The sequence below is a fragment of the Festucalex cinctus genome, chromosome 5 (genome assembly GCF_051991245.1).
Source record: "Festucalex cinctus isolate MCC-2025b chromosome 5, RoL_Fcin_1.0, whole genome shotgun sequence".
NCBI classification, from domain to species: domain Eukaryota; kingdom Metazoa; phylum Chordata; class Actinopteri; order Syngnathiformes; family Syngnathidae; genus Festucalex; species Festucalex cinctus.
In genome coordinates, this window is record NC_135415.1 from 14,710,723 (window position 1) to 14,729,370 (window position 18,648).

The 18,648-nt window shown below is 40.2% G+C and overlaps 1 protein-coding gene and 1 long non-coding RNA gene across 3 annotated transcripts; one reads left to right on the forward strand and one right to left on the reverse strand.

The window, feature by feature from the left end:
- Nucleotides 1–261: 261 nt before the first annotated feature.
- On the forward strand, nt 262–4,895 carry LOC144018498 (uncharacterized). The gene is made up of 2 exons (XR_013283446.1): nt 262–524; nt 4,073–4,895. It is a non-coding gene; the product is annotated as an uncharacterized LOC144018498 (long non-coding RNA).
- On the reverse strand, nt 1,175–18,498 carry gldc (glycine dehydrogenase (decarboxylating)). 2 transcript variants are annotated; one of them, XM_077520672.1, is made up of 25 exons: nt 16,907–18,498; nt 16,754–16,832; nt 13,090–13,225; nt 12,521–12,685; nt 12,347–12,424; nt 12,120–12,267; nt 11,707–11,903; nt 11,432–11,528; nt 11,250–11,355; nt 11,052–11,191; nt 10,638–10,718; nt 10,448–10,545; nt 9,633–9,717; nt 9,509–9,550; nt 9,270–9,412; nt 9,039–9,114; nt 5,736–5,861; nt 4,672–4,821; nt 4,376–4,488; nt 4,086–4,227; nt 3,897–4,008; nt 2,851–2,946; nt 2,274–2,446; nt 2,088–2,168; nt 1,175–1,979 (listed from the first exon to the last, which is right to left on the reverse strand). In XM_077520672.1, exons 1-25 carry the CDS (start codon nt 17,195–17,197, stop codon nt 1,839–1,841), a joined length of 3,096 nt encoding a protein of 1,031 aa, XP_077376798.1. In that variant the 5' UTR covers nt 17,198–18,498; the 3' UTR covers nt 1,175–1,838. The 2 variants fall into 2 exon arrangements, with proteins under 2 accessions (XP_077376798.1, XP_077376799.1); XM_077520673.1 differs by lacking the exons at nt 1,175–1,979; nt 2,088–2,168; nt 2,274–2,446; nt 2,851–2,946 and adding an exon at nt 3,016–3,777.
- Nucleotides 18,499–18,648: the final 150 nt, after the last annotated feature.

Sequence of the window (18,648 nt, forward strand, 5' to 3'; positions counted from 1 at the left end):
TTATTATTAATTTTTTTAAATTATTGTAGTGCAGTGTGTTGAGGCATTGCAATGACTTGTTAGACAAAGCAGCCATGGCACACCATAGGCAGGCAGTTCGATTCTGAGTAAAGTTTTGTTAAATGGTAAGTTATGTTTGAAACTTGTATGACGCTTTAAGTGGAAATGCTCAATTGGCTAACGTTAGCTTGCTTTGCTAATGGCGCGAGGTTTTTTGTTTTGTTTTGTTTGTTTTTTTTTGTTTTTTTTTTTTTATTTATTTACTAATGACACGAAGTGCATACTACTAGCCTCGTATTAGGAGGTAACCTACAGTTATCCTATATTCGTCAACCTGCTCATTAATATTATTGTCTGGTTGACAAATCAACAGGTTGCTGTCTTGTTGGAACTTTGACTCTTTAGGTGGAAGTGCTTATTTGTTTGGCTAACTCTAGTTTGCTTTGCTAATGGTGGAAGTGCTAGCTAGCTTCGCGTTGGCTAGCCTACATTTCAGTCCAAAATTGGCACCATTCAGTGACCAGGTATGTTCTAAATTTGTCACTCTGCTTATTAATAATACTGGCTGGTTGAAAATCAACATGTTGTGGATGAGCTGCCTCTACTACTAAATGAATGTGAGACTGCACGTTCCATTTTACATGACGTCATCGGCAAACTAGCAATATATTAGGTTTTAGGCCTACACGAAATGAGGATCAGCCACTTCAACTAGACCTTTGCTTAAAAGCAACACAACTGTACTCTGTACTGTCATTGGGTTTCCTGTACCTTGAGTGGACCAGTAAGTGAGAAACAAGATGATTGGCTTCGTTTGGTATGGCATTCATACTAGAGTCATCACAGAGGATAAAGAATGTAAGCCAGTAAGAATGTTATATCACCCAACGTAATTTCTGCATAGTTTGTGTTCAGACATCAGTTCCTTAACACCGTCACGTAGATGCTAATATTAGTTAGTCCGTGTGCCTATAGTGTTTCTCATTGTATGTTAGCATTAAGCTAATGGGAGGCTTTTTGGTTAATAATCGCAAATCTAATTGTTTGTTTCATGATTACATAGTTTAAGAGTAACCTAAAAATACTTAGTGGATCATCGCTCTTATCTTGAAAAACAGGAGTAGGGTCACTCATATCTCAGGGCACTACTGTAAAATAAAACCGACCACACATCTTAAACAAGGGTCTCGTTTAATTATTTGGTTTTCTTCGCAAAAAAACAAACAGATTGGTTAGAACGTAAACAATCGAGCATGTGGCTGAGTCCAGTTAAATTAAGGTAAAACATGTCAAAGGAGGGGAGACAGCGGTAAATATGGGGGGAAAAAATCCACTACAGAAAATACAACGGGGAAAATAAATCTAAAAACATTGAGACGTTAAAACTAACATTGACAATGCTACAAGGACATGTTATAATAAAAACAAAATGGGGTGGTCAAGGCAGCAAAAATAGAGGCACAAGGATTTTTTTTTCCCCATGTTTTTGAAAAATACTGGAAAGTTCTGTTATGGTGCAAATGTTTAAAAAAAAAAAAAAAAAAAAAAAAAAGCAAGTTGCACCTTTTGGTCCATTGAAAGAGTTGGGAACAACCCAGATTACAGTCTACTTACAGTATATAAATGAAACAAAAAATATGTAGGCATCAGTTCCAATGTCCAACTAAATTAATAGGAGAATATGATGTCATAAATGTGTATTATGATGATTTGTAGACTTTTCTAACAGTTCCTCTGAGATCTTTTTTTCAGTGTTTTTGTTCTTTTCTTTTTTTGAGAATCGCATGGTAGTGTGCATCAAATGCTCAGGCGTGGACATCGTGACTGAGACAAAAGCCCTACGAGGAGGCCCTCTTCTCCTCATAGGGGGATTCGTAGACCTCCATGGGGGGGCAGGTGCACACCAGGTGCTGGTCGCCGTAGATGTCGTCGATCCGCGAGATGGCTGGCCAGAATTTAGTCTCGGGCCGAATGAAAGGCTGTGCGGGGAAAGAAAAAATTGGAAAAACAGTTTAGTTCTGTTTTGGATATTCCAGCTAATATGCTTATTAATTCCACAAGAATGAAATACAGTGTAGGACACTCACCAAGGGGAAGGCGGCAAACTCTCTGGAGTAAGGTCTGTCCCAGGTGGAGGACGAGATGCAGGCCAGCGAGTGAGGCGACATCTAGAAGACAAACAAAGTTCAGGGGCCGGACGGATTTCCATAGTCGGTGGAATTTTATTTTATTTCTTTATTTTATTTTATTTTAACTCTGGCGACAACAAAAACCTTGAGTGGGTTGACGCGAGAGTCCATTCTGCCCTCCTCAATGTCAGCGATCTCCTGCCGGATGCCCAACAGGGCGTCACAGAAGCGGTCCATCTCCGCTTTGTCCTCTGATTCGGTTGGCTCGATCATCAGTGTACCCGACACAGGCCACGACATGGTGGGTGCGTGAAACCCTGGGGGGGGGGGGGGAGTAAAGCTCTGATTTTAATTAAAAAAAAAAAAAAAAATGACAGATTTTATAAAACTATTTGTGTCAATAGATACATTTAAATGCAATGAACCATTATTCTACTGTAGTCTGAAGCTTCCTCCAGACATTTACATGTATTTGAAAACCATCACAAAGCTGAGCCTTTTGCCCGCTACCTAAAATTAACTTTAAATCAATTAATTAAAATAAAAAATGAAACTTATCAACTTTGGCTACATCTTTCTTCCGCTGGAAGTAAACAAAACTGTGTAGTTGTTTTTGTTAGGCATTTCCTATTTTAAATTCAGCTTTGAAATGAAGACAGCCCTAACAAAAACAATGTAAAAAGTTGTCCCCAGGGAGGTAAAAGGTGAGACATGAACAAACCGTAATCTTGGAGCCTCTTGGCCACGTCCACGGCCTCCACGTTGGCTGATTTCTTGAAGGGCCTCACGTCCAAAATGAACTCATGGGCCACAAAGCCTGCTCACACACACAAATACACATCAGGTCTATGGCCTTCATTTTGTAACGTGTAAAAACAATTTAAAAAAAAAACAAAACTTTTTGGGTAAATAACATTCAATGTATGCGATACGATTTTAAAATAAAATTAGAAAATTTCACTACATAAATGTTAATACTGTATTTAGTTTATTCATACTTATAAACATAAATATATTCTAAAGGTTTAAAAGTCACAAATATCATTATTCATTAAACCTCCCTCAAAAAGACTGGTTATTAAAATGTAAACAAAATGTTGTTTTGTTTTTTTAAAATAATTAATAAATGCAATTAATAGCTGCTATTGGTAGGGGGAAATGCTTGTCTTTTTTTTTTTTTTTTTGTAAATGTGGCTTTCACGCCATCTTGTGATATCTACAAGCATTTGCATATTACGTAGGAGTAAGCCATGGAAGTTAGCAGTTTTCCCCCTAATTTTATTTAACAAGCGTAATTCGCAATAAAACATCCATTGAATTTGAATTTAGCAGGGGTGGAACGGTGATGAGTGGTTAGCAGGCCCGCCTCCCAGTGCCGAGGATGCAAAATCGAGTGCAGGCTGCGGCCTTCCTGGGTGGAGTTTGCATGTTCTCCCCGTGCCTACGTGGGTCTTCTCCGGGTACTCCGGTCTCCTCCCACATTCCAAAGACATGCATGGCAGGTTAATTGGGCGCTCCGAATTCTTCATAGGTGTGCTTGTGTTTGTGGATGGTTGTTCGTCTCTGTGTGCCCTGCAATTGGCTGGCAACCAGTTCAGGGTGTACCCCGCCTACAGCCCGAAGCCAGCTGGGATAGGCTCCAGCAACCCTTGTGAGGACTAAGAGGTAAAGAAAATAAATGGTTGGATGGATTTAGCAGTGCTTGGCCCCTGCCTTTGTGTCAGCATCATCTGTTGCTAGGCAGATTACCTGCAAACCTGAACATACCTTTGGCCCCTCTATAGAGGATCTTGTAGTGGCCCTCCAGCCTCTTGGCCATGTAGTTGGCATTGAGGATGGCGATCTCTGTGGCATGAACCAGACCCTTGGCGCCCATCATCTGTCATTCAAAAAACACATTTAATCATATCAATAATGTCTAACTGATACTGTATGTCTTGTAGGGGGAATACCAACCTTGATGTATGCCCAGGAGATGGGCAAGATGGCACTGGACCCCCACGGCGCAGCGCTGATGGTGCCCAGGGAGCTGCTGCTGTTGACTGATTGCATGGACACCACCGGGTGGCTCGGCAAGAACGGGGCCAGGTGAGATTTCCTGCTCGGGGCGAAACCGCAGCATGCTTATGCTAACGCTACTGCTGAGCAGACTAGTATTTGGATCTTAAACTGGATAGCAAGGAATGGTCAAACGGCATTCCAAAGAGGCATATTAGTACTATTGATATTAGTACAGTGGCACTTACACCCCAATGGGACCCATGCCGGGTCCTCCACCTCCATGGGGGATGCAGAAGGTCTTGTGCAGGTTGAGGTGCGACACGTCGGAGCCGTAATCTCCAGGACGACACAGCCCCACCTGCAACATTGCTCGTGCTACTTTCACTTGTGCAGTTAGAGATCCGGACGTCACTCACTATGCCCCAAACACACCCCCCTCTGGCAGGAAAGTAGCTTTTTATTTGACAAGAGGATGAAGACCAAGCGTCTCAACGATCATCGATTTATGAGCGGATAACAGACAGCACGCACGCGCGCGTACCTGGGCGTTCATGTTGGCGCCGTCAAGGTACACCTGGCCGCCAGCATTGTGGATGAGCTCGCACACGTCCTGGATTTGCTCCTCAAACACGCCGAACGTGGACGGGTATGTGATCATCATGGCCGCCAGGTTGGCCTTGTGCTTGTCCACCTGGAAGGCGTGAGACATAGTTTGTGAATTTGTATTTATTTAAAAGCATATAATGAATGATATACTTTCAATTATTAATTAGTTATTTTATTTTTTTTAAGTATTTAAACTGCGTTAATTATGGAGAAAATCTAGTAAAATGTTGGCAAACTTAAAAAATGTTAATCTAAATTTAGAATTATAACAAATCGTTAAAACACATTTGGTAATTTAAAGTGAATTATGATGAGAAAAATTAATACTTTGCGAGCAAACTTAAACATGTCCATTTAAATTTAGAATGGTAACACATTATTTAAAGATAATTAAATAAAGCACATTTTGTTATTTGTAGCAGACCTTTAGGTTGCATTATTTACTGATTCAATGTGGAAAATATTTTGTGATCAATAAAATGTTTTAAAAACAACTAAATTTAATTCATTTATTTAGTACTTGAGTGATTCATTTTAAAATTAAGACATTTAATGAACATGCTGGAAATAAAAATAGGAAGAAATAGTAATAGAATTAAAAAATAAAATAAAAATTAAAAAAATGCTAAAAGGCTTATAATTACCACAAGATGGCACCACAGCACTACATTTCTATTACAAAGCCTTTTGCGCCATCTCCTAGCTGCTCCTCCCCACACGTAACAGTTCATTTACACCAAGAATGTACCAAAACACTACATTTTAATTCGGGCTTTGACAAGGACTGCCTGGAACGAACCAAAATTAAAAGTTGCTAAGGTGCATTATTTACAAAGAAAATAGGGAAAATAATGGAAAACGGTTGTTTACAAAAATAACATTTAAACAGAAAAAGAAGTATACATATATTTTTAAACAAATATCCATTTGGTTTTTGTTTGTTTGTTTTTTATCATCAAAGAATGTCAAACTTAAAAATTTGAATTTAAAAACACGTACCAGTCCTTTGAGGTGAGCCAGGTCGATGTTGCCATCTTTGTCCACTTCCACCACTTGCACCTTCATGCCCGCCATCTGAGCGCTGGCCGGGTTTGTGCCGTGCGCAGACTTGGGGATCAAACACACCTGTGATGCACACACAAAGACATCTCGTCAATAATTGCATCAAGAAGCCATCAAAAAGCTTTTTAAAAAATGTGTTTTAATTAACAACACAAAAAATGAAATTCAGTCAAACGTTTTCCCCGTTTGTATTTATAGAAATTTCAACAATCATAACAATGTAAATGTAATAAATGAAAGAAATAACATGACAACATTAAATAAATAAAATATATAATATACAGTAATGTACATAATGAAGCATTTATACAAATGCAAATTAAATATCCCAAATTCAATAAATTTAACAATCTAATCGACAATATAATTCAAGGTCTTCTATTTAAGTCATTCTAGATTTTTTTTTTAAATAAATGTAAAAAAATATATATATAAAAATAAATAAACTCTTAAAAATCAAATTAAGATTTTTCTGTCTTTGTTTAATAATTCTTGATATGTCAAATCTAAAAAGAAAAACTTTTAAAACGTAAACTAAAATTTCAGCCAACAGTTTTATTTCTTAATTCATATTTTGTATACATGTAAAGAAAATGTATAATAACTAATATTGTAACTGTATATATTGTAATTTAAACAAGATTTTTTCAAATTAAAATCTTGATACAATACATTTACATGTAGTAAACAGTGTAAAACCATATTTTATTACATTAAAATATTATATTAATGAAATGCAGCATGGAAAAAACATCCTTCAGCAGTGACTAATGTTTTTATGTGACCTGAATGTTTAAGCGTCCTGCTGGTGGTTACTAATTGATCTGCTGCCTTATTAGGGTGACACTCATGACATTGCACAATAAATCCGGGACACTTAGACCCCACAAGTTGGGCAACGTCCACAAATAACACACAGGCGGCCTCGGCAAAACATAAACACCAAATATGGAATCTTGTCAATTTGGACTTTGACTTCTTCATGACCGGCCCACCTATCTAAGATGCATGCACAGACCATTATAAAAAAAAAAAAAAAAAAAAAAAAGGCATTAGAGTACCATGTGCAAAAAGTACAGTCAGCCGTTCTTTAATCTCAGAGGATGTCTTATCTTCAACTTGTCCTCAAGTGCTGGCCAATCGGCATGCGTGTTGAACTGTGATGTCACAGTGACCCATTGTAGCACATTGTGTGGACATGCTATGTGAGTGATAAAGATCACGCTCCTCACTTACTCACTCACAAACAGAAAGGACAAATAAAGTGACCCAAAGAAAAACATTGTAGTGTAACGTCGTAAGGTTAACAAATTGTAATATTAAAATAAAAATGTTGTAATGTTAAGAGAAAAAAAGTTGCAGTAGGTAAGAGAATTAAAGTAGCAATATATTATGAGAATAAAGTTAATGGGTTGCCTAAAGTGAAAAAAAAAGTCTGAATGATATGGGAAAATTAGCAGAAGTTACAGCTCATGAGAAAAAAAAAATCGCAAGTTTACAAAAGAAGTCGTAATATGTTCAAGAATAATTTTAATGTAATAATTACGAGAATAAAGTTGTAATGCTGCATGAAAAAACTTTACTTCTAATGAGAAAAGAATGGTGGAAGTTGCAGTAGGTACGAGAATTCATTTGCGGTGACAAAAAAGTTGCAAATATTTAAAGGGACACGATGCAAGATTCAGAATTTTTGCACATTTGCGACCCCTCTGGTGAAACGTGGAATGGACCCCAGCGACGTGCACACGGCCAGGAGCGTGCGCGACTTATCGGGCACGAGTAAACCTCTAAGTTAATCGAACAAACGTAAACACGGAGCACAACGCCTTTTTCATAGGTTTAATAATGTCTACAGAGGTAAGAAACGTATTAATCTTCAAGTTACTTTGTATGTGAAAGTCATTTTGAGTGACAAAAGCTTACGTAATTACAACCTTCCAAACGTAAATAGTGCAATCCGTGAATCCGATGACATTGAGGATAGCAATACGTTGCTAATATGCCCAAGTGCGGAGACATTAGTAAGCGACCGTGTGGTAGTTTTATTCTGCACTGCTAATCATAAGTAGACCCTATCGTATTTTCGTTACGAAGTCTTACCTTTTTAGCAAAAAGTCAGCAAGCTGTGGGTCCCGTTTCATCCCCAGGATAGCTCTGAGCTCTCTCCACCTGACGAACACTGCTCCTATATTTATCTGCGTCCTCCCGTGACGTGGTCTGAAATTTTTTTACTTCTCTTTGTCTTCCGTGGAGTCTCCATAAGGGATTGAGACGTATTGGGTGCAGGTCTCTTTAAGTCCATCTTGAATTAGCTGTCCTGTCCTGGAAGTTGCGTGAACGATCGCGAGAGCTAACAGGGACAATAGCGTGTACGCGCATGACGTCATGCTCAGAGCAAAAGCTAAAGTTTCCGGCCCGAACCCTCCAACATTTTTTCCTTTTACAGAAAAATAGGGGCAACAGTCATTGTGCCAGAGTCGTGCCTCCTGTCCATTATACAATTCTTAAAACGTGCGGGTGAAAAATATGGTTATTTTAACACTCAAATTTGAGTCTAATCTTGCATCGTGCACCTTTAAAAAAAAAAAAATCCACAATTTTTCAGGACAAAATAGTCTAATGTTGCAAGAATAAAATCTGAATTTAAATACAGACATTTGCACAAGCACAATAATAAACATTGTTAAGTAGGGGTGTGAATTGCCTAGGACCTGACGATTCGATCCGTATCACGATTCATAGGTCACGATTCGATTCGATACCGATTAATCACGATATGAATTTACAAGTCGATTGTTACGATTCTTTTTACTCAATTCAATAGCATTCAGTAAACTTTTACATTTACACTGTAAGATTTGTATGAAAATTTATTATTTATTGATCTCAAACTTCAGTGTTATAACTGTGAGCCACTGTATTTAACAAACAGGTTGTAACCTATTTCATGTTAGAACAGCATTGAAATAAAATATTAAGGCTTAATGTTCCATTAATATAACATTCTTCCATGCTTAAGGTGTGAAAGTTAGACATTTTGTTGAATATTTTTTCAGCAAAAATGGATGTTAAAAAATCGATTCGGCTGCCTATTGAATCGATTCGAGAATTGCGTGCTGTAGTATCGCGATATATTGCCGAATCGATTTTTTTTAACACCCCCTATTGTTAAGCATAGCATATCATTGACTTCAGTGCAAATACAGCATGATGACATTGTTGTTTTTGTGCATCACTTACGCTTCTTGAACTCTCCCCCTTTGAGTTGAGGTAGGCCTTAATAGCTGCCAGCCCAGCATATTCTCCTTGAGCGCCACTGGAACAGGAAAGACATGGTGCTAAATACACAATTCACATTCTAATGACAACCTACAACATTATGAATGGACAACTACAAATATGATGTATCGCAGTGGGATTTAGAAATTAGTCTTTCAAAATATGTTTTAATTTGATGCGATCTGGGCTCACCTGTTTGGCTGGAAGGAGATCTTGTCATAGCCCGTCACCTCACAGAGGTCCTTCTCCAGCTGCCCGAAGAGCTTCTGGTAGCCCTCGGCTTGATCCAGAGGCACGAACGGATGAATGTTGGCAAACTCTCTCCACGTGATTGGCTAAGGAAACAAATATACATTTTAATTAGCTAAAAGAAATAAATAGTAACTTTTAAAAACATGAAATAGACATTTGGATGGAGAAAAGTGACTCACCATGAGCTCCGAGGAGCTGTTAAGCTTCATGGTGCAAGAGCCCTAAACAGTTCCCATTATTATTATCATTATTAAATTCTTATATTTAGTAATTTTTGAAAGTGGTGCTGTGATGAGTTCTCACCAGTGGGATCATGCTGTGCACTAGTGAGATGTCTTTGTTCTCCAAGCGCTTCATATAGCGTACAATGTTAGTCTCTGAGTGGTAACTGAGGATAAACCAAAGCAGAATGGTTAGCGACATGCTAATGCTAACATTAGGAGAAAGGGCTGAATGGGTGTGATATCGTGTTACAACTCGAGTTACTCAAAGATATTAGAGGCCATGAATGGATCATTTATGGTCCCAGTAAAGATAACAGTTGCAAACGAACACTTGACATGCCTGAAAAAACCTCACAGCTTGAACTGCAAAACGTTGACAGAGAACAAGACTGACAAAAGTTTACTTGAGTGGCTAACGCTGTCAACTTCAAACCAATCAAGAGGAACAACAAATCTTGTTTGTTGTGTTGTTCAGGTTAGCATGGAATGCAAGTTAAGAGGACAAGACTGATAAAAGTAAACACATTGGCGGCCACCACTGTTAGCCTCAAAACATCAAGTAATAGATGGTTAACATAAAATGCTTGGCCCCATTTTAAAGATGTACGTTAGCAACTATCACTTGAGGAACAACAAATTTTGTTAGATAACGTACTGTATGTTATCTCATCATGGCTTAGCATTGAATGGCAGTTCTTTGACATGACAAAAAATAAAAAATAAACTACCGGTGGGTACCTGAACTACTAAAAGTTATTTAAAGAATGATAAACGTTCACCTTAGCAGCTAAGACAGTTAGCTCCAAAACACTCAAGAGGAACAACAAAACTGGTTAGATCACGTATCCCGGAGATTACACGGAATGATAGTTGATGTCACAAGTAACTTTCCACCTGTTGAAGACTTGGTGGGCCAGGTACTTGCTGGTCCTCTTGAAAGGACTTCCCATGATGCCCTTCATCCGCTCACCCATCTTCTCAGCGATAAGCTCCTACAAATAAAATGGAGCACCACCCCATCGCTGAAATTAACACAAAGCAACAAAATGGGATGGCTTGAAAATAAGTATTGGTGTCAACATACAGCAGAGGATTCACAGCCAAAGACCCATAGCAAGTCGTCCAGGTCCCTTTCGGTCACCGTCTCGTCCAGCGATACGCCCAACTGGAATGAGACAAGGAAGAGGTGTGTGGGATCATAATTGATCTGTATACTGTACACAGTACACACTACCCAAGTATCCCAAGACTAGTTTTATTGCTGCCCCTCAATCAAGTCACTTTCTCTGAGTCTTGAGGATCAATGGAAGACATTTCATTATTTTCAAGGAGAAAAGGGGTAAATCATGCCAGTTTACCACACTTCAAACATGTGCATTACTATCAAATTACGAACTGAGGCTTGGGCACCTTCGCAGACACAGAGATAAGACTAAGAAAATGGATGAAACACTGATAACGCTAGACTCAAAATATCATAAGTGTAGGAACTACTCACCACTCCATCAGCGAAGACCCTGAGGTTAATGTTCCTCTGCGCAGCTCTCTCCAAGATGTCCTTGGCCGCTACACCGCAGGTGATTTTCAGTGTGTCGAAGAACATCTCACTGTGCAGCCGATGTCCTGCTCTCTTCAGACCTACACCATACCATGACTTAATCATTGCGTTTTTGCTGGGATGGTGCAAGGACCTTACCCTCGGCGAGGATGAGAGTGGCATTGTGTGTCCTCTCAGCAATGTGTTTGAGTCCTTGTGGACCATGGTAGAGTGCAAACATGGCAGCCATGTTGGCTAGCAGAGCCTGATTTTTGGAAAATGACCCCAATTAGGACATGATGAGACATTTCTGTGAATCATCCGTGGTCTGGAGGTCCTACCTGAGCTGTGCAGATGTTGCTGGTGGCTTTGTCTCTGCGGATGTGCTGTTCCCTGGTCTGCAGTGCAAGCCGAAACACTTCCTTTCCCGCAGCATCTCTAAAATATCAACCTTTTAACTTCAACATGCACTTTTGGATGAAATTTTAGGATGAATCTAAAATGCACGATGACCCTTTCAAGTTCACCATCTCCAAACTTTTGAATTGAACACAACTTGCTGTTCCCTAACAAGGAGCTTAACGGCAAAATTCACAAACAAGTCTCAGTGTCCTACCTGGTTACGCCAACCATTCTGCCGGGCATCATTCGGACCAGATTGTCTTTGACAGAGAAGAATGCGGCGTGAGGACCCCCGTAGCACAGGGGAACCCCGAATCTCTGGGAGCTTCCCAGTGCAATGTCCACACCAAACTCGCCGGGGGGACGCAGCACGCACAGTGCCAAGAGGTCTGTCGCGCAGCAAGCCAGGGCCTAGAAAACAAAAATCAATTTCTGTGGGAAACGAAAAACAACAGTGCATTGAACAATATGGTCAAGAATCTACTCAAGAAATGAGAACTCAACACAGATTCAAAACCAGGACCTCTAACCTGTCAGGCAAACATATCAACAACTCATCCAACCATGCTGTTACCAAGTTCAAACCCTACCAATTTACTGACATTTGGGACAATGGGAATGTCTTACCCCTTCCTTGTGCGCCTGGTCCACAAGGTTCGTGAAGTCCTCCACCCTGCCGTCAGTGTCGGGGTACTGGAACAGAACGCCGCTGATGTCTTTCTTGCTGAAGTCCATCTCGTGAGGCAGCTTCAGCACCGTCTTCACACCAATGTAGCTGGAACAGAGTCAAACGGTGTGCCAATGTAGGATAACACCATTTAGGACCGTTGACAGTCATTTGCGCGTGTCCCTACTTGGCTCTGGTCTGCACCACCGCAATGGTCTGAGGGTGACAACGAGGGTCTATATAGAAGATTCTTCTTTTGTTCTGTCTGGGAGACGAACGCAAGGAAACCCAGGACAGTTACGCAGTCTCAGGATCTCTTCCTTTGCTTACCTTGTAGTACTGCTATGGCTTTTCGTCATACCTGTGGCAGAGTTGCATGGCCTCGGCGGCGGCTGTGCCCTCATCCAGCAGCGAGGCGTTGGCCATGGGCAGGCCTGTGATGTCGCAGATCATGGTTTGGTAGTTGAGGAGAGATTCCAGGCGACCTTGGGACACCTCGGGCTGGTAGGGTGTGTACTGAGTCACCCTGAGGATAAGAAATATCGAGGGGCAAGAGGGCACCAGTCGGAATGAAGAAGGGTCTTAGGGGATGCAGACCTTTTTTTTTTTTTTTTTTTTTTTTTTTTAAATGATAGTGAGTATTCCATTTAACATTCTTAAAAACATTATAATATCGGTTATCTTATTTTTTTTTGTTAAATGTAGGCTAGGATTTAGGATATGTTTCTTTTTAAAATAAAGTTAAAAAAATATCCATAATTGTTCATTGTAGTCAAGCAGACAATATCAACTGGCCGACATTGTCACGAGTTGAAGTAAAACTCAATTCACATGGCAGCTTCCTGTCGCCCGGAACATATTAGAACTAGCAACCAAAACCTTGTGGTCAGTCAGCGGATCATCAGAGGTTACTTGAGTTCTCCAACTCACCAGCCGGCGTTCTCCAGGAGGTTCCGCTGGATGGGCGGCGGCACGCAGCAGTTGTAGTAGCCCATGCCAATATAGGAACGCCAAACCTTGTTCTTGGTTGCGATTTTGTGCAGCGACTCCAAGACTTCATTCTCACCTGGAACATTCCCAGCACAAATGTAGACCATCAAAGAAGATGGGAAAAGGATCTGGTCATAAGCAGGAATGGTAAGACAGCGTACAAGATGATTATTCACAACAGCAACCAAGAACGAACGGACAAATAGCAGATTTAACAGGCTATTTTAAAATGGGCCTCAAGTTCTCAGAAGTCATTGTTGCGACCAAGCGGAAGGTTCCGTAGGCCCTTTCACGTAGAGATTCTACAAAACTGGCACAACAGGGTCGCAACACAATCTCTGGCATTTCACGCAGCTTTAACAGGCCATTGGAAATACTCTAAATCAGATATCCCAAACCAACAAGCCACAGACCAGTACGCATCTGTGGGGTACCAGGCCACACAAGAGAATAAAGACAAAAACTTTCATTTTGAACCTCAGGTCTATCTGTTTTTGCCTCTGCACCATTAAAACCACTTGTCTCAGTCATGTGATATCCTATGCCAGTAAAAAGTAAACCCATAAGCCTCTTAAAAGAGAACAAATGATGATAGATGAAAAGACAAAGGTGCTTTGAAAAGGCCAACTGTGCAGTCCTACTTATTTATCAAAACAGATGATTCTCACGCACAAAACCCGACGACAAGCTCGCACATGAGCGAATTGAAGCCTTCAATACTGCTTGGGCACGTGGAGATCATGCAGCCAGCATTAAAAGACAAAGCCTGGATTAAAATTAAAGCAGAATGTTCAGGGATTCCTTCCATTTCAACACCCCATGTGAAGCTGGATTTTCTGCAGAGATGTCAACCAAAACAAGATTACGCAGACATAGATTCTGTCTCACTCTACTGCAACATCATCATTGCATCATCTCCCATTGAACATGGTAAAATATTTTTTTGCCTGACTGATCCATGGCGCAAAAAGTGTTGAGGCCCACCGCTCTGAATTTACCAGAAGATCAGTTTCGAACCAATCTGTATGGTACGGTTCGGGACGATGCATTGTAAAGGCACCCAGATTTCAGTTGAGGTGCCGGTCACAAAGATAGTGGAGGGCGGAGTAATAAAAACCCCGCAACCTGCTGATTGGTGTGCAGAGGATAATTGAATACAACTGACTTGCATGGGTATGACATCAGCCTATTTTACCACAGCGACCTAAGATGAACCCTTTTAGTAGAAACTTTTAAAAACCGTCTGACCTCTCCCGAGTTTGATCCACTTTGTTTTATCAGAGTCACCACGTGGCCGTCACGTCGCACCACTCCTCTGCTTAATGTCAAATTATTCCTATGAGCAGCACTGGGAGCTGCGGAACAAACGGGATTAAAAACAAGCAGAAGCAGATTAGAACGTGGGCGACTGAGAGAGAGAGGAAACGAGGGCATATTTTGTTTGCAAACATCCAGAGAAGAGCTGAATCCATACAGCATGCTTCTATCTCCCCCTCCTCATTTAACGAGAGCTGTGCCAAAGCAACCACTGAGATTCCTTTGGTTGCCTAGCAACGCCGAGGAATGGGACAATGGCGCCCCATCTGAACTACTACTGGGGAAAGAAGGGAAGACACCAAAAAAAAAGAAAAGGAAAAAAAATCTTTGTGCAGTTGATTCAATGTCAGGTATGCCATAAATATAAATGCATTTGTGGAAAATTTCAGTTAAATTCACAGAAAATGTCGGGTAAATTTCCATGGGAATTCTAGATGGGTAATCTAGGAAATATTCCAAACTGGAAACTTTCCATTTTATTTTGTCCTAAGCAAACATCTATGAAAATATATCATTTCTCCTTGCCCACTTGCCACTTAAATTTCAGTTATAGAAACCATCAATACTACATGTACTACTTCAGGCAGAGCAAAACAAAAAAACAAAAAAACAAAACCCTGATTCAGATCCATGCAGGAGCTCCATTGTTGTCGTCCCCTTTGCTGGTGTTTTCTTGCAAAGCCTCATAAAGGCTGAAGCAGCAGAAAACGCCTGCACCGAGCCTCCCTGTCCCGACCAATAGAACGCCAGGTGACTCAGACAAACTTAGTTAATCATTCCCGCTTTTGTATTTATGGTCTATACTCTATACAAAAAAAAAAAAAAAAAAATGGCACTTGTGTCAGCACTCATCCGAGCTTATCAGTAAATCATCAAGCTTGGATGGTGGTGAGTTATTAAGTACACAATTGCGCAAACAAAGAGGTGATTACATTAAACTGTAAACACCCAATGGGACAAATCATTTTAATTAATAAACAAAGACCAAGCCAAAACAATGAAACTCTGAATGAAATGTGAACATATTGACTACACTGTTTGACAAAAATTTCACGTGAGGGATTAAAATCAGCATTTAACCAACAAAGTGACTCTCATCGACCAATCGTTGAGGGCATTGTTTACTTTGATAAAATTAACGTCTCGCTTCATATAAAAACGTTTGTCCTTTTTTGTTTGTTTGGTTTGACATAGAGATGCCCTGATACCGCTTTTTTTGACTGAGGCATTTGAGTACTAGTCGATGCAGAGTACCAACACTCGATCGACAATGCCATTATGTCTTGCAATTGTGATGAAAATGTGTTTCAAATGGCATTCATACTCCCTCAAATCTTTTAATATATTTAAAAAAAAAATTTTTACTGAAATATATACAATTCTGTTTTTATCCCTGCAGAGAAAATGCTGATACTCAATTTTTTTTCCGAGTATTTGTTTTAGGTGTGTTATTTGTCATGGAACAGGATGTATGTATTACTTTTTAAAATATTCGAACCACACATTTTCACCCCTTGTCACCCTAGATTAGAATAATATATTTTCCTTTGGATTTATGTGTTATACCGATTTTATTCCCAAGGAGAAATTCAAATTGTGTTGATTGATATTGACTATTTGGGTTCTTGACACTTCTGTAGCAAATATATATTTGTGAATAGAGACATAAAATGACTTCAACATTGTCATAAAAATATTCATATTAAAATTGTGTATATATATGAATTTTGACCCTGGTTGAGGGTCAATGTGACCTAGTCATTAGTCCTTTAGTGACCGTTGTAAAATGTTTTTTGATTTTTTTTTTTTTTTTTTGCAATTTTTCTTTTAAGACACACAACATAAAGAGGAAAGTTTTATTTTACCTAAACCAAAATCCAATATGACAAAAAAGGGGGGAGGGGAGCGTTACTATTGTTATTATGATCAGCATCTTTGCAAAAATTGGAAGGTCCGCCCTGTTATTCAACTGCTTTGAAGCTGGGCTCAAATGTTGCTGTTTTTGAAGTACAGCAGTAATTTGTGTCAGTGTGCAGTGAGACAAGAAGACCATAAGAATGGGGCAGATTGCATCCATCCTTGTCACCTTATTAGGAGCCCCCTCGGCTGTGATGTAATGTGACCGCTGGAACCAGATTGAACTGGACTTGGGACCTGGGCGAGAAACTTTGCACTCGCCTTTAGCGTGATGCTCATTATCATCATCATTCTTATGATCGTAATACACTCCAAATGCGTTCAAGCAAAAGCATGTGGGATAAAATGCGTGATAAAGATGTCAACTTACACACAGGGTCGTCCAGCTTCATGCTCTGCCTCATACGGATGGACGACGGCACCGTGTTCTCAATCAGCTGCTCGATGGACTAAAAACAACAATACATTTGAAATGGACCATGAAGAAGAAGTGCGATCGTAGTTTGCCTTTTGTTTTATTTACCTCCAGTCCGAGCGCGTCCAGCATGTCGCGCTTCTCCCGCTCACCTGGCCCGATGTGCCGCTCGGCGAAGTCGTCGTGCCGGGGTAAGATCCGCTCGATGCGCCGAGAGCACACGGCCGCCGAGGTCCGGATGCTCCGCGTTGCCAGGGACGCCCCCGGCACCGAGCTCCAGCGGCCGGCGGCTCTCCACATCATGCGCCCGCCTCCGGCCGCGCAAGTCCGGTTGGCCGCCCCCACCACCCCCGTCGCTTTGGCCGAGAAGATGCCCCACGACTTAGCGCAGCGTTGCATCCTTTGTTTTGGAGCAAAAAAAGTTGGGAAAAAGCCGGCAGAGTGTGACGCGATCCCCGCAGGAGAGCTGTTGTTGTTGCTGCTGCTGCTACCGCTGGTTCTGCTGGACTACTTCAGAGTTTAGACAAGTGCACACAGTTGCACAAAAGCGAGCCAATCAATGCGCGGAGGGGGGGAGTGACGTCACGGCGGGCCCAAGTTGAACAGCTGCTCAACTTTCTCACGTGATTTACCAAAATTCGCTTCTTTGTTGTCAGAGTCAGCCCGGAAGTTTCACTTAACAAAATGAAATTTCGTAATTTTGACGATTATGCAGAAAGTCTCATAAAGCCATCTTGGTTTGAAGTGACCCTCAAAATGTGTCCCCGTAACACTGAATCTGAATTTATTTATTTTTTTTCCCTTTCAGCCCCCAAATCCAGTTTTACAGAATAATATGAGAATTAGTACAAGTAGTCATGATGACGATCACGAGTTTGGAAAAAAAATGGAGGATGTTCTGGACTTGTTATTAGCAGGCAGATTGGCAGGGGAGGATGGTTTTTATCCAGAATTTTACAAGACATTTTAGGATGTGATTTACATTCTTCGTTCAACTAAATCTGAAACTGAGCATAGCTTTGCTTATCTACTTATTGGCCACGTTTGGACTGGGCCTATCATTTATTAATTGGGTCAAAGCTCTATTAACATCAACCTCAGGAAAAATGTGCATATTTCACAGAATTAATATCCTAGAAGATGACATTATTTTATACCCCCAGAGACCCTGGTAACTCTCCAGACTACATGCTGTACTTACAGTTCAATTCCAGGCGACAAGGTGAATTTGGAGAAGCGTGAAATTATCCCTCTAATGAACTTTGATCACTCCAAACTTCAGTGTAAAGTCCATTCAGATGGCCTACTAATGGTATAAAATATTTTTGTGATAATTGTAGACAATAACTACAAAAATTTGTATAGATGGATAGGTTTTATGGCGTGAGGTTTACAAAGGTCTCAGACTGAAAGTAGGACGACTGCCACCTAAAACACATTTAAAACAAAACAAAAGTCACATGACTGTACAACAGAATTTTGGATATATGACATCATGAAGGAATTCAGCACCTAGAGAACTGCTTTGATTGGGGACCGTTTAGGTCATTCGAATGCTTGAAGACAAAATATGACTTTGTGATCTCTAGATACAATCGTTGTTAAGAATTAACTTGTTTTCTGAATTGAGCTTTGTCTACCATGAGTAAGATTGAAGAATTTCTTTGTGTAGGGAACAAAATCAAATTTATTTGTAAAAAGTATCGCCTGCTGACAGATGGACATCCAAAAGGTTTAAATCATGAAATCATAAATACATGAACAGATTTTTTTTTTCAAATAAAAAAAATATACAAATAATACTCCTGCTTTTTTTTAATCCTGAAATTAAAAATATTTAATATAATAAC

Coding starts and splice junctions, on each gene's coding strand:
- gldc (XM_077520672.1), bottom strand. CDS start 17,197: ATGCAACGCTGCGCTAAGTCGTGGGGCATCTTCTCGGCCAAAGCGACG. Junction 9,551..9,632: donor TGCACAGCATGATCCCACTG/GTGAGAACTCAT, acceptor GGAACTGTTTAG/GGCTCTTGCACCATGAAGCT. Junction 2,947..3,896: donor CCTCTATAGAGGGGCCAAAG/GTATGTTCAGGT, acceptor GTGTGTGAGCAG/GCTTTGTGGCCCATGAGTTC.